This window comes from Tamandua tetradactyla, chromosome X, assembly GCF_023851605.1.
Source record: "Tamandua tetradactyla isolate mTamTet1 chromosome X, mTamTet1.pri, whole genome shotgun sequence".
Classification (NCBI taxonomy): Eukaryota; Metazoa; Chordata; class Mammalia; order Pilosa; family Myrmecophagidae; genus Tamandua; species Tamandua tetradactyla.
Window position 1 is genome coordinate 33,838,812 of NC_135353.1, and position 16,025 is coordinate 33,854,836.

Genomic DNA, 16,025 nt, shown 5'->3' on the forward strand with positions numbered 1-16,025 from the left:
ATTTTCAGTGATAATTTCCTCCATTAGTTTTTCTCCTCCTTTTCCCTTCTCTTCTCCTTCTGGGATACCCACAACACGTATATTCATGCACTTCATATTGTCTTTCAATTCCCTGAGTCCCTGCTCATATTTTTCCATTTTTCCCTATATTTTCTTTTTCCGGCTGGATTTCAGATGTTCCGTCCTCCAGTTCACTAATCCTATGTTCTGTCTCTTGAAATCTACCATTGTAGGTTTCCATTGTTTTTTTCATCTCTTCTACCTTGCTTCTCATTCCCATAAGTTCTGTGATTTGTTTTTTCAGACTTTCAATTTCTTCTTTTTGTTCATTCATTGCCTTCTTTATATCCTCCCTCAATTCATTGATTTGGTTTTTGGTGAGGTTTTCCACGTTTGTTCGTATATTCGGAATTAATTATTTCAGCTCCTATATGTCATTTGAATTGTTGGTTCCTTTGACTGGGCCATATCTTCAATTTTCCTAGTGTGATTTGTTATTTTTTGCTGGCATCTAGGCATTTAATTACTTCAATTAGTTTATTCTGGAGATTGCTTTCACTTCTTTTACCTAGGGTTTTCTTGCTGGATGGATTTGTTGTCTATCTGTTCTTTGACATTCAGCTCAGCTTTATCTGGAACTCTAGCTTAAGTTTTTTGTTTTTTTTTGTTTTTTTTTATTAATTAAAAAAAGAATTAACAAAACAATTAGAAATCATTCCAATCTACATGTACAATCAGTAATTCTTAATAACATCACATAGTTGCATATTCATCATTTCTTAGTGCATTTGCATCGATTTAGAAAAAGAAATAAAAAGACAACAGAATAAGAATTAAAACAATAATAGAAAGAAAAAAAACAAAAAAAACAAAAACAAAAAACCTATACCTCACATGCAGCTTCATTCAGTGTTTTAACATAATTGCATTACAATTGGGTAGTATTGTGCTGTCCATTTCTGAGTTTTTATATCCAGTCCCGTTGTACAGTCTGTATCCCTTCATCTCCAATTATCCCTTCTCTTTTTTTTTTTTTTCTAGCTTAAGTTTTGTTTAGCAGAGGAGAATTTTTCAGTTCTTGTTTTCTTGTTTCTTGCCCTGCTTGTGTGGTGCCTTTCCCCCACCCCTACCCCCCCTTAGGAGGGTCTACTTAGGTATTATAGAACCTAGCCGGATTTTCCCAGACCAAACTGGCCTCCTATCAGGAGGAAAGAGTCACCTGTGTCGGTTTACCCTGAGGGTGAGACCCAGCAGGTTGAAAGACTTTCCTGTGAAGTCTCTGGGCTCTGGTTTTCTTATCCTGCCCAGTATGTGGTGCTTGTCTGCCTTCAGGTCCCACCAGCATAAGATAATGCAGTACCTTTAACTTTGGCAGACTCTCCCTGCTGGGGGCGTGGTGGAGACAGTGGAGAGGTTGTAGGCTGGTTTTAATAGTTTCAAATTACCAAGCCCTGGGGTCTGTATTCCTTGAGGGAGGGACTCTACTTGAGTTGGCCTTCACCCCTTCCCTGGGGAAGGCATAGGTTCCAGACAAGCCCCCAAACGAGCTCACTTCTGCCTATGCCTGGGGCAGTTGCAGCCTGAGAAGTTCTGCCGCTATATCCAAAGGCAGTCAAGCCTTTGTAGAAACACAGCCACAATAACCTCTGTTTCCTTCTTTTTTTTTTTTTCCCTTTTTCCATCAGCCCTGCCCCCTTGGTGCTGGGGCAAATATGAGCAACCGCCACTTTTACCAGGTTCAACTGAGCTGGGGGCCTATTTTTAGTAGTCAGAATTTGTTAATTAATTCCACATTTGGAGTTTGGTTGGGCTCAGCCCCTGCTGCTGGTAAAGTCCCTTTCCTTTCCCCTCTGGGAGGCGGCCTGTGGGGGAGGGGTGCCGGCCGCCGCTGCTTTGGGAACTCACGGTTCTGGGGGGGCTCGCAGCCGGCCCAACTGGTCCAGACAGGGGTACGCTGTGTGTCCGGTCACTGATGTGGCCCCAGAGCTGTTCAGTACTGTTTCTGGTTATTTAGTAGTTGTTCTGGACAACGAACTAAAATGTGCACATTGTTAAGCCGCCATCTTGACCTGGAAGTCCTTGCCTCCATGATTTTTAATGAGAAATCGGCACTTAATCTTGTCGCTCCCTTGTTTGTAATGACTTGTTTCTCTCTTGCAGCTTTCAGAATTCTCTATTTTTGGCATTTAAAAGTTTGATGGTAGCATGATACAGTGTGGATCTATATGGGATTATCCTGTTTGTAGTTTGTTGAGCATTTTGGATGTGTATATATTCATGTCTTTTGTTAAACTTGGGAAATTTTCAACCATTATTTCTTTGAATATTTCCTCTGCCCCTTTCTCTCATTCTTCTCCTTCTGGGACTCTCACAATGTATACATCGGTATGCTTGGTGGTGTCTCATAGGTTCCTCAAGCTGTATTCACTTTTCCTCTTTCTTCTTTCTTCTCCTCACACTGGATAATTTCAATTATCTTATCTTCAAATTCACTGATTCTTTCTTTTGCTGTTGAACCCCTCTAGGGAACTTTTAAAATTTCTCTTATTATGATCTTCCACTCTGTTTGGTTTCTTTTCATAGTTTCCATCTCTATATTGATATTCTGATTGTGTTCATCTAACATTTTCCTGATTTCCTTGAGTTCCTTTGTCTGTGTTTTATTTTAGCTCTGAGCATATTTAGGACCATTTTTAAAAAGTCTTTGTTTGGAATGTCCCAGGTCTGATTCTCCTCTTTGATGGTTTCTAATGCTTTAATCTCTTTTATCTGGATCATTGCTTCCTGTTTCTTTGTATGTTTTGTAATCTTTTTTGAAACTTGTTCACTTTGATATTTTAGTGTGTCATCATGGAATTTAGTCTCTGAAGCATCTGGTCCTTAAGCTTGTATCCAGCTAGTGTCATGACACAGCTTTCCTTGATGTCAGGAGCTAAAACAAAAATGAAAGAAAGGAAAACAGAAACACTTTTCCCGGTCTTTGCTGATTGACCTGTATAAGTGCTTCCCCTTAGAGCTTATCCATATAAGGAGTTTAAAGAATAGATCCACAGGAATTTTAACTGTTATTTCTAAATTCTGAGAGTACAGAGTTATTCATGCATAAGCTGGTTGTTCCCTAAAACTTCAGGTATTTATGTGACACCTGAGACTCAGAGTTAGAGTGCTGAAGCTATGAAAGTCAGCATTACCCCATACAGTAACTGTTTAAAAAGTTGAAAAAGTGATCAGACTTTTTAGCTAGAGATATGAATGAAGTTGATCTGGATAGGGCTAAGGTAAATCAGAATACAAGGTAAAGGATGGTATGGTCCATATGTTAAAACTTCAACTTCTGTGTGAGACCAAGGGGACAGATGTTTATTCAGTGCAAAAATGTATATTTTGAATAGCACATTATCTAATTTAACTTCTATGGTTATTTTATTCGAACACCATCATTACATGGAATCTTGAATAGGGTGTGAGAGCTTGTTGGTTTGTATAGGTTAGTGTGATGCCCCAATACATACCGGAGTAATCTGAGCAGAGAATGAAAAAGTATTTACAAAGTCCCCTTGAGGGACCAGGGAAAAAAGGGACTTCCCCATATGGGAAATTCTTGATATTCTCACAGGTGGTGGGGACAACCAATTCAATAGGCTGAGCCATACATCTTGGGGTGTGTCCCTATGAAACTTATTCCTGCAAAGGAGAAGCTAAGCCTACTTATAAATATGCCTAAGAGTCACCCCCAGAGAACTTCTTTTGTTGCTCAGATGTGGCCTCTCTGTCTCTAAGCCAACTTGGCAGGTGAACTCACTGCCCTCCCCTCTATGTGGGACAGGACTCCCAGGATGAACAGGACCTGGCATCATGTGGTTGAGAAAGCCTTCTTGATGAAAAGGGGGAAGAGATAAATGAGACAAAATAAACTTTCATGGCTGAGAGATCTCAGACTTGAGAGGTTATCCTGGAGGTTATTCTAATGCAGTATATAGATATCCCTTTATAGTATATGATATATTAGAGTGACTAGAGGGAAGTACCTGAAACTGTTGAACTGTGTTCCAGTAGCCTAATTCTTGAAGATGATTGTATAATTATATAGCTTTTACAAAGTGACTGTGTGAGTGTGAAAACCTGTGTTCCTTTTATCCAGGGTATGGACAGATGAGTAAAAAAAATTAGGAGAAAAAATAGATAAATAATGGGGGCGATAAGGGGTAAAATAAATTGGGTAGATGGAAATACTAGTAGTCAATGAGAGGGCATGATAAGGGGTATGGGATGTATGAGCTTTTTCTTTCTATTTCTTTTTCTGGAATGATGCAAATGTCATAAACATAATCATGGTGATGAATACACAACTATGTGAGATATTGTGAGCCATTGATTGTATACTGTGGATGGGCTTTATGTATGTGAAGATATCTCAATAAAGGAAAATTACAAAAAAGAATAGATCCAGGCCAAAATGTAGGAGCCCAGTCCTTTCTGGATGTGCATTTTGTCTTGTGCATGCACTTTTGGTGCTATGAATTTCCCCATTTACACAGGAAAATGCCCCCTCTTCCCTAGGAAATAGTTTCCTTATGGTCCCAGGCAGCATGACTTGACTGCCCTCCTAAGCATTCTATAGTTAAGCTCTGTGAGCTGGCTTTTATATGCAAGGCAAGCTCTGGGATGGTGAGTCCCTCAGGCCACCACCAGACAGATTGGAATAGACATACATGCTCCCAGTATGTGAATGGGGTTACTCTGCTCCCTCTGAAACCAGACCAGAGGCCACACTGGAAACACAGGCCGGCTCTGGGCTAAACTGGTGAGGAATTTAGGAGAGGAGCCAGCCAGGCTGCCACAAGATTCTATCACTTTTAAGTAGCCTTTTTCTTGATTAGATGCTGCCCTGTTCCTGCTGTTCTTTAACTATCTCCTGGAATTTTTAGAAAGATGTTTCTGCCAGTTCTTGCTGGTTGTTCAACACTTCTCTGGGGGTACTGAGTTCTGAAGTGTCTCATTCTGCCATCTTGATCAGGGTGGAGCCACTTTATTATTTTATTATTATTATTAAAAGAGCAGTTGTGCTTATGCGGACAGTTTAATTGAACACCATAAGTACATGGAACCTTGACTAGGGCATGAGAGTTTGTAGGTTTGTCCAGAGTTACGCCCTGATAAATCCCATAGTCATTTGAACAGTGAATAAAAAAGTATTTGCAAAGTCCCCTTGGGGGAATGGTGAGAAAGGGGGAAAATCCAACTTCCCTACGTGGAGAATTCCTGATATCCTCCCAGGCAGTGGGACAACCAAAGCAATAGGCCAAGCCCCCAATTCATTTTGACATTTGTTCCTCCTATTATTTTTGTTTATATGAAACTTATCCCTGCAAAGGATAGGCTAAGCCTATTTAAAATTAGGCCTAAGAGTTACCCCCCAGAGAATCTCTTTTGTTGCTCAGATGTGGCCTCTCTCAGCCAACACAACAAGCAAACTCACTGCCCTCCCCCTCTCTACATGGGACATGACACCAGGGGTGTAAACCTTCCCGGCAACGTGTGACAGAAATCCTAGAATGAACTGGGACTCAGCATCAAAGGATTGAGAAAACCTTCTCAACCAAAAGGAGGAAGAGAGAAATGAGACAAAATAAAGTGTCAATGGCTGAGAGATTTCAAACAGAGTCAAGAGGTTATCCTGGAGGTTATTCTTATGTATTATATAGATATCACTTTTTTAGTTAAGGTATATTGGAGAGGCTGGAGGGAAGTGCCTGAAAATGTAGAGCTGTGTTCCAGTAGCCATGTTTCTTGAAGATGATTGTATAATGATATAGCTTTTGCAATGTGACTGTGTGATTGTGAAAACCTTGTGTCTGATGCTCTTTTTATCTACGGTAAGGACAGATGAAGAAAACATGTAGATTAAAAATAAATAAATAATAGGAACAAATGTCAAAATGAATTTAGTAGATTGAAATGCTAGTGATCAATGAAAGGGAGTGATAAAGAGTATAGAAAAAAATAAGGGAAATGGCTAAAATAAATTAGGTATATGGAAATACTAGCAATTAATGAGAGGGAGGGTTAAGGGGTATGGTATGTATGAGTTTTTTTCTTTTTTCTTTTTCTGAATTGATGCAAATGTTCTAAGAAATGATCATGGTGATGAATATACAACTATGTGATGATATTGTGAGTTATTGATTATATACCAAGAATGGAATGATCATATGGTAAGAATGTTCTTTTTTGTGTGTTTAAAAAAAATAAAAATGAAGTAAAAAAAATTCAAACTAAAAAGAAAAAAAAGAGCAGTTGTGGGTTTACAGAACAATCATGCATAAAATTCAGGATTCTCATATACTACCCTATTAACACCTTATGTTACATTTGGTATGCTGGTATGCTACACTTGTTATAATAGATGAAAGCACATTTTTATAATTGCACTGTTAACTATAGTCCATGGTTTAACTTAGAGTTCACTGTGTTGTGCAATTCCGTGGATTTTTTAAAAATTTTAGTCCAGTAACATATATACAACGTAAAATTTCCCCTTTTAACCACATTGAAATATGTAATTCAATGGTGTTGATTATGTTTACAGTGTTGTGCTACTATTACCACCATCTGTTTCTAAAACCTTTCTATCATCTCAAACAGAAACTCTGCATTTTAAGACTTAATTCCCTATTCCGTATCTGCATCCTGTTCCCTGGTAATCTGTATTGGTTCTATTGTAAATAGCATTGTTTCCTAATTTTATTTTCAGATTGTTCATTGGAAGGGCATAGAAATAGTACTGGTTTTGCACATTGATCTTATATCCTGCAACTTTGTGGACTTGTTTATTAACTCTAATAGTTTTAAATGGATTTGAATTTTCTTTTGAAATAGAATCCTACTTTTAAGTGAATGCTTTTTGTAGAGAGGATAGTTGTTCTCTCATTTGCCTTCCCTAAATTTTGAATTTTCTTTTTGAAGTAGAAGCAAACCCATGTTTATGTATTTCTGTCATATCCCTGATGAGCCTCGTCTTAAATCATAACAATCTAGGCCAGTGATTTTCAGTTAAATGTGGGTAAGAGTGGTATAGTAAAATCATACATGAAGCATTTTCAAACCACATGATCATCTGAAGATTTTGATATCTCCTCCTCTTTGGTTTAGGATCACTTCTAGTGAGCCATACTTTGGGGCAGAAATAAGATTGAGAACTGCTGGGTCAGGCTTTGTTAGACAAGTACATTATAACATTATGTTATGAAGGGGAAGTCTGTAATTATTTGTCTCCTATTTCTGGCCCCTTTTATTTGTCCCTTCTATTATTTATAGCCTTTATTTGTATTACCATAAATAATAGTGGAAACATCTATCCACAACGGACAGTTAAAAACAGAATTCAAACTCCAGTTACAGTCTGCTGAGAAATTGATAGGCTGGCCTTAGGGCTGAGTTTGGTGTCAGTGGTTGCACATCTGCACTTGAGTTCAGAGGAAGAGTGTGGTGTCTATGGATTATCTATATTTGGATTTTGAGGGAGAGATTTGTATTGAATTTGATATCTTTTCTTTTTTCAGGTCCCAACAGAACACCTGAGTTCAAATGAGATGCCGGAGGAAACTAGCTCTCCAGAAGAGATGCCACCCCCAGAGCCTCCAGAGCCACCACAGGAGGTCACTGAAGCTGAGAAGTAGCCTATCCATGGAAGAGACTTTTGTTCTTGTTTAATTAGGGCTATGAGAGATTTAAGGGGAGAAGATAAACCTGAGACAGAGAGCTAGTAAGCTGTCCCTTTTATTATTTTCGTTTGGTCTTTATTCACCCAATTGCACACTGACATTTTCTTACTGCAAGCTTTTTTTCTGGACTCAAGGCAGTAGCAGAAGATGTCGGTCACTTCTGATAACTGGAAAAATGGCTCTCTTGGGCCCTGGCAGTGGTTTTCCATGGCCTCAGCCATGATGTCTTCTTGGACTCCCCTCTCTTCCTTCTAGATCCCAGCTCTCCTCCTTGGGGTCATTGGTCTAATTCTGGAATTAAAGTTTCTTGAGTTTGGCTGAAGTCCTTTCAAGCTGCTGCATGTCATTAGTCCAGAGGTGATCACAGAGATGTCTGGACAGGGAGCCCTAACAGGGTTCTTGTGGCCTTCAGAATTAAAAAGAATGGGGAGAGTGGAGTTGTAGGAGTTTCCTGGCTACTAAAGTGCCAACATTGCCAGCTAATCCTTTTAGGAATGGGACAGGCATCTTCCACTTGTTGTATTTATTCATGGAGCTTTTCCTTTGTTTCCCCTCCACTCTCTAACACCCAAGCCCCACTCTTCCAATTAGATATATGTAAGTAGCTATAGTAGAGATAATTTACATTTCTTGTAGACTACCTGGAAAGTTTTTAATATCTGTGCCATTCTCAATAAGAATTTATGAGATGCCAACGGCGTGGCCCCTCACACTCTCTGTCTCATCTTGCCTCCTTTCTCATGAGCCCCTTTTTGTTTTTCTCCTTTTGACTCTTGCTCCCATTAGGAGCAGTAATGGCAGTAATAAAAGTCTGCACTTTGTTGGTTCCTTTTCCTCAGAGGAAGTCCGAGTGCTCACTTAAATACTACCCCCTCAGACTCCCTGTGTGAAGCCTACAGAGTCCCTGAATGCACAAATGGGGAAATCAAGGCACAGAGAGGCTCTCCTCTCCTCTCCTCTCCTCTCCCTCAATGTCCCCTCAAAAAAGAAATAAAGGATAACCAATACTTCCATTAAGCCTAGGCTAAGTGAGGAGGGAAACCCCAGCACTGCTGCCCTCCCGGGTAACCCCCTCCAAGGCCTTGGCCCACCTCGGGCTATGGTAACCACACCAGGGGCTTCCTCCAAGCCCCACTCTTCCAGCACTTCCACCGGCAGAGTCTCAGAGCCATTTCACCATGGGGGTGGGCTGTGGCCCCCAATCAGCTCTGCTCAGGACCTGCTCTATTTCAGGGAAGAAGATTTATGTATTATATGTGGCTATATTTCCTAGAGCACCTGTGTTTTTCTCTTTCTAAGCCAGGGTCCTGTCTGGATGACTTATGGGGAGGGGGGGAAGTGTAAACCAGAACTTTTAATCTATTTGAAGGCAATTAAACTGTGTCTAATGCAAACTGCCTGCCTCTTCCTTCCCTCTTGCATTTTATGAACTACCATCCAGTATGAATGTTTTTGTGTGTGGGTGTGTAGGGTAGGGGCAGGAGTCAAAAGGGATTGTTTGTTACTATCTGTACTTTCATTTTTCAGGGGGCCCTTTGTGTCGGAGAGATACCTCCCCAAATCCCCACTGATCTATACTACATCTGGGGTGAATTTTACCTTTACGATGAAGGGCTTTCAAGGCAATATACAATATTAAGATTGGGAGGGTTGGGGGGGATATTTACTCTATTTAAGAGAACAAGTTCTTTATTAGGATATGGTTTTTGGACAAATGAATGCTATTAATTGTAAATGAGTCTTGGTTATTAAAACAGGCTCATCAGGGCCTTCTCTTAGAAGTATTTTGTTAGTGAGCTTTTTAAGTGATGATATATATTTCTTTTTAAATAGCCTATAATCAAGACTCCTTACTAATTCCTATCTCACTCTTCCCTGTTAATTGAAATTAATGAAATTTGACTGTTCCCAGATTTTCTCCTATATCTTTCTATTTTCCTTGTAGCAAGATTGGAGTTCAGCAGTCCTTCTGTAATGGAGTTGGGGTGGGGAAGTGGAGAGAAAGAAGGGAGAGAGGAGAGACTGGCTTACTCAGATTCCTCTCCTATCTATCTCTATTATCCCATTTTTTCCCTGACTCCTGGTTTTGTCCCTTTAGTTAGATTTTAGGTAGTTTAAAATAAGGCCAAGCCTGGAGAGTTTGGAAGCTATTAGGTTTTTCCAGTTAACCTGCCACTCATACATGCTACTTTTTAGTCAGTACTAAAAGTGACTAAAAAAACTGTCTAACATTGTCTCTTCTCCCTCAATTTACCTCAACCATTCTCCTGCTGACCCTTATATCAGAGAAACTTTCTGTTTCTCATGTGAAAGGCCTAAATGGAAATCTCTTATCTCTAATGTGAAATGATATTTAAAACATTTCCTGCCCTCTTTCTTATCCTTTATAAATCTGTATTTAAGACCTTGGCCAGAAGATCTATCCCATTCATGCCATGGACCAGTCGCGGCTGTCCCTAATCTGAGTTCTGATCAGAGGGGAGGTTAAAGAATTGATCTTTCCCATGGGAATAGGCCTTAAATTGTTTGTTCTTTTCAATGGTTGACACTCTCTCCAACTCTCCTCTTCCTCCCCATTCCTCAAGATTCTTATGCACCCCACCTCCCCAGGCCAGGATGGTTGGCATTGATCCAGAATCTATGGGGGAGGGTGGAATTCAGCTATTTTGGTCCATTTCTTCACTTCCATTTGGCTCCGGGGCCCTCCTGGCCTTAGCTGAGCTCATCGTCTCCCTTTTGTTTTTTTTTCCCCAGTGGCAGAGGTGTTTTCTTGTCCTATAATAGCTAAATTACATTCTTCCGGTCCTGACCTTCCTGCCTTTACCCCTAAAGCCCCCTTTCCTACTGACCAAATCTCTTTACCTTGTTGGGGAAAAGAGTGTTTTGTTTTTAAAATCTATTTTCTGGCTTAATAGCAATTTAATATGTAAATCTCTCTGCTTTTGTGTGAATCTACACATGTGTCTGCTTTGGGTTTTTTCACTCTCTGTTACTTCTTAATAAAGAAATCTTTTTTGGGGAGGTGAAACCCATTAATGAAGGAGACTTGTATGGTTTTAGATATATGGGGATGTATGTTTCTTTGTGCTTTCACCTCATTTCTTTACTTGTGCTGAGTGTGAGTGAGCTGTACCCCTCCCTGCACCTTTTGACCCCTTCCTTTGAGAGGGCCCTCAACTTAGTGGGGCAGAGAGAGGGACCTGTCCTGTATATGGTACCCCTCTGGGAGTACTTAGATCAGCTAAAGTGGTAAGCTATCAACCTAGTCTCCCTCTGTCTTCCCATGAACTGGCTCTATTAGTCCTTTTCTTCCAACTCAGTTAATTTTATACACCTGAGGCTGAGGCCAGACTAAAGAAGATCACCAAGAGATCACAGTAAATGGCTTTTAAAAATTCATAACTTGTTCTTGTGCCTTGGTGCTACTAAAAAAGAACATTTCTTATAATTCAAAAAGTATTTGTGTCAGTTTTGAGAATAGTGTCAAAAGCTAAAACTGTGAATGTTTTTCATTAGCTTAAAAGGATGCAAGCCCAGCTCACAAAAAGAGAGTCATTATGGACTTCATATTTTGGATGAATATGAAAAGAGAATAAGAACTATAAATCTACATGGGTAAAACTTTTCAATGTCCTATAAGACATCAATGTAGATAGGAAAACCTGGCATAATTAGCTCCTAAGGCTAATTATTTTACAAATAAACACAAAATATGTTTTTACATATTTTAATATATACGATAAATTTCCAGGACTGCAATGACTTTGTAAATTGAGGGAAGATGGTACTTTATTTTGTTCAGTATGTTACCAAGAGCTGTTGTTCATGACTGTTGAAAATTATGGCAGTGCCATTCATGGGTATTTAAGTTGCCAATGCTAAATACCTTTATTAGTCTTCATTTATAGCTATTGCATTCACAGTAATTTTATATATAGGTGGAAACATCCAATGACTTTATTATGTCTTTAAGCATAGTCTTGTGTAGGAATTTGCATATTGAAATACATAATATCTTGTTATAAATATCTTATTGTAAATTACATTCATTTCTCTTTATATTATAATTAATACATTATATTTCTGTTGAAATAATGTGTATAAACAGATTATAATTAACTATGAAATTCTTTTAGGGTGATAATGGTTGCATTACAAAATATTGTATATACCAAAATATTGCATATACCCCTTGGTATATACAAAATATATGGGTCTGAGAGGCTTGATTGGATTAGAGCATCTCAAAGGTCCCTTTCTAACTCTGAATATTTAGAAAACTTAGGGAGAAAATAAATATGCCCCCCCATACACACAGGCACCTTTAATGTGCTTTTAAAAGTAGTATATACTCATTGATGAAAATTGGGAAAGTATAGAAAATTTTAAAAATTACCCATAAACTCAAGATGCAGTCATCATTGTTAAAGTTTTTTGGTGTATTTTTTTTAGTCTTTTTTTCTGTTCATGTATATTTTTAAATTTAGCTGGACTCCAACTATAAATATAGTTTTATAATCCTGTTTTTTCCTTAATATTTTCCACATCATTAAAAAGTATTTTCAAATACTTTTTAATGGCTCCATAATATGTACATAACCATTATTTGACTATCAAACATTTAGGAATTTCTGATTTTTCATTATTATAAATAATGCTGTGATGAACAGATATATATGGAATTACCTGTGCTTATTTCCTTAGGATAGATTCCTATAAGTGGGATTATCGAGTCAAAAGGAATGCTCTTTTAAAGGTTCTTGATAAAATGTGGCCAAATTGTTTACCGAAAGTCTGTCCCAGTGTGTCCTGCCAGCAGTATATCAGAGGGCCTGCTTCAACACACCTTATTTAAAACTTTGGTAATTTGACAGCTGTAAAATGGTATTTTAGTGTCATTAAATGAATATTTCTTTGGTTAGTAGTAAGGTTAAAAAGTTTTTACACTTCCCTTTTGGCTTTTATTTAGTGCCATTTGTATTTCTTGTGAATTGTCTTTTCAAGTTCTATATTTTTCTTCTGGTATTAGGGAGGTTTCTAATTGATTAATAATAGCTTAAAGGCTTCCCTCCACTGTGAGGCAGAATTTGGAAGGGGTGGTTACAACTCTGGAACATGGAATAGGAATACCTCCATAAAATTCCAGTCCTCTTTACTCTTTCTTCAATAACCCCCCACTCTCACTGTCTTTTATGCCAGTGACAGCCCATCTTTGACTATTTGGCTGTGTCACCTTGACTAAAAGAGTTGTGGTTTTATGGCCAAGTAAGAGACAAGATGATTATTTGTCACGAAATGCAGGCTCTGTTGAACAACGTAGCTGAAAGAAACGTCTGGATCATGTAGTCCATGCTTCTTTGTTTCTCTCTCTCTCCCTCTCTTTCTCTTTTAACAAATTAAGTGCTATGACTTACTCAAGATCACAGAGAGAGTTCTGGTGGAGGCAAGACCAGAACTCAGATCTACTGATTCCCAGTCTAGAGAGCTTTCTGGCATAACCCACTGCCCGTCTGTCAATCAGGTGTAGACAGATAAGGGAGCTTGAATAACTCCAAATGATACTTGAATGAAATAAACCTTTCATCTATTTAAACTTCAATAAATACTTGTATACGGACCATGTACTGGGGTTAACTTTAGGAGAAAGTGTATGGCCTATTCCTTTCTCTTGTAAGTAAGTTGAGAAATAGCAATGATTTTAGGATTATTTGCCATTTTGGATTAACTTTACCACTGATCCCTCCATTTTAGACATACAGAGGGCAAGTTATTTATCTTTGCCTTATATAGGGGTTATTTAGTTTTTGTTTTAAACTTAATTCTCTCAAATCTCCCTCTGGACTCTGCACTTAGGTTGAACTGATGATGGGGTGGGTTTCTTTAGCATAGAAAGTCAGGAAGTTGCCTTGTCGGGTTCCCACAGCCGAGTTAGCTGTCCCTTTGTGAGGGCCATTGCCTGGTCTCTTTCTGACGCTATCCCTGCCAGGTCCCAGAGGTAATGGTATACAAATGCTACATTGGTAACTATAAAGTTATAGGAAAAGGTGAAGCCTACGTATGAAGTACTATAGAATTCCTTTTATTTAGGGTCTTCCTGGAGGAGGAGTCTTGGCTGGATCCACTTGATTGTGTTGTTGGCTGAATAAAATGTAATGTGGCTACTGTTGTGTGAGAAGGTAAGGTAACCTCTATTGTGAAGGAGAGGTGTGAGAGCCACTTCTTTTCCCTAACTGGGAAAACTCATACCTCATCCTGAATTTCCTGACTTGTGTGTTTGTGTGTGTGTGTGTGTGCGTCTTGGGGAGGGGGTTGTTTACTTTCTGAGACTATGGTGATCAGTGCCTTTTTCCCTCTTAAAAAACCTCTTTTCTTTTAATGCCCTTGGTCTTTAATGGCCCAACTGCAGTCTCCACTCCGCTCGTGAAAAACAGGGATCTTGATGAATGAGAGGTTAGAAGCTGACTAACAGGACCTGGGGCCCCAGTGCCATGTGTCAGATTAGGCTGCTGTAGGATTTGGTGGGGGGTGGGTGGGAAGGGAATTTGTGGCATCAACAGCCTTTGTGGGGGTGGTGCTTTGGGGAAGCTGATCAGAACTTGCCAGGGGTGGTCTAAGATAGAGTTGCTTGAAATAGAAGCAACTAATGAGAGGGGTGACAGAGAGTTCAGCTGGGATGTGCCAGTGTCCAAAGTGCCTCCCTGCTGGAATAGGGAGGAGGGAGGTGCCTCTAGCTCTGAACTGGTGATCTGGCTGGGCTTTAACTTCTCTTCAATCTGGCCTTTATCCTCTTCCAGCTAGCAGCCCATGGAAATTCAAGAGAGGTGCCTAAATAAGACCAGCCCGGGGCTTTTTCTAGGCTTTTTCTCTATCACCAGCTTTCCAAGGCATAAGAACTCTACCTCTGAGTCCCCTCTCCAAGGACTTGGATATCAGTTTGTTTCTAGGCTCTGCCAGGTACATTGAATGTCTATTGGTCTGCAGATAAGCATGAGTTTTTGTGCCCAGCCTGGAGGTTACAAAAAGGTCAAATAGCTACCATTTATTGTCACTACGTGCCAGAAACTTTATATGCATGATCTCTTTTTATTCCTCTTACAAACTACAAAATGTAGATATTATTAGATCCTTATTCTTATTTTATAGAAAAGGAATGGGTGTCTGTATAACTTGCCTTTAATCATATAGCCAATAAGTGGTGGAGCCAAGATGTGAAACACTTCAGTTTAACTCCAAAGCCTTTGCTCTTGGCCACTATACTAACTAGGAGTCATAGGTGAGATGAGTCTTGAAGGGAGTAAAATGGAGGAAGCAGCGTGGTGGAAATTTAGGGGATGGGGCACGTAGTCATTCATTGAGCATCTATTATGTACTGGATACTGGGCTAAGCACTTTACATATCTGTTTCATAAAATCTTCACAACAACCCTATCGGAACAATGCTATTATCCCCACATTGTCAATGAGGAAACTGAGGTTCAGGGAGCTTAAGTGACCTGTCCAAGGTAATTCAGCTCTCAAGTGGGAGCGTCAAAATTTGGACTCAGATCTGGCCTAGAGGAGCTACCACTTGCTGTCCTAGGCCCTGTGTGGGGGTGGGGGGACCTAGAAAGTCCAGCTTCCTGGCCCTCTGACATCCAGTTCAGGGATGATGGGAGGTTTTCCAGCTGTAAGAACGCAGCCTCTTGGGCCCCAGGCCTTGGTTTGCTGGCTCAGGGTGCCACTTGGCATCTTCTAGAAGTTGTTGGGCCCAAACAAGAGCTTCTGGCAGTCCTGCCTGGGGGAGGGGCTGTGGGCCCTGGGCTGAAGCCCTGTGGGGGCGTTGCCTTTCTCAGCCTTCAGGCCCTTGCCTGTAGTCCTTGTTGCCTCTCCTCACATGCCCCTCCTCTCCAAGGTAAACGCCGTGCTCACTGGAGCACTTGCACAACTACCTAGTTTGAGTCTCTACTCACCCAGTACACCAAACTGGAGCTGAAGAGCTCTGAGATACACTCTCAGGATTTTAGAACATTGTTTTCTTAGTTATTCCTCATTCTCTGATAGTTTCCTTTCCTCAGCTTAGAGCTAATAAATAGGTATTACTAGGGGGTTTCAAAGGTATAGGAATATCCTCTGCTAATGTCCCCTAGTGTATGTGGATTTTAAGCACTTCGGATAGTATCATGCACCCCACCCCCACCCCGTCTTTCCAAGTTTGTGCCAAACGATAGCAAGGAGGTAATGGTTTTGCTGCTACTCTAAATTGGAGGTCAGAGGCTTGGTCCCTATTTGTTTATTTAGTTTAATCTTTTAAAAAATTTAAGC

At 39.8% G+C, this 16,025-nt stretch overlaps 1 protein-coding gene across 3 annotated transcripts in view; it reads left to right on the forward strand.

Annotated features, from left to right (window-relative positions):
* The window catches only part of ZDHHC9 (zDHHC palmitoyltransferase 9), a 40,225-nt gene extending 31,107 nt beyond the window's left edge, over positions 1 to 9,118 (forward strand). For all 3 annotated transcript variants that reach the window (XM_077146373.1, XM_077146374.1, XM_077146375.1), the window contains one exon: positions 7,563 to 9,118. In XM_077146373.1, the coding sequence (XP_077002488.1) occupies positions 7,563 to 7,679 (117 nt within the window). In that variant the 3' untranslated portion in view covers positions 7,680 to 9,118. The remainder of the gene's footprint in view (positions 1 to 7,562) is intronic.
* The last annotated feature ends 6,907 nt before the right edge of the window (positions 9,119 to 16,025 follow it).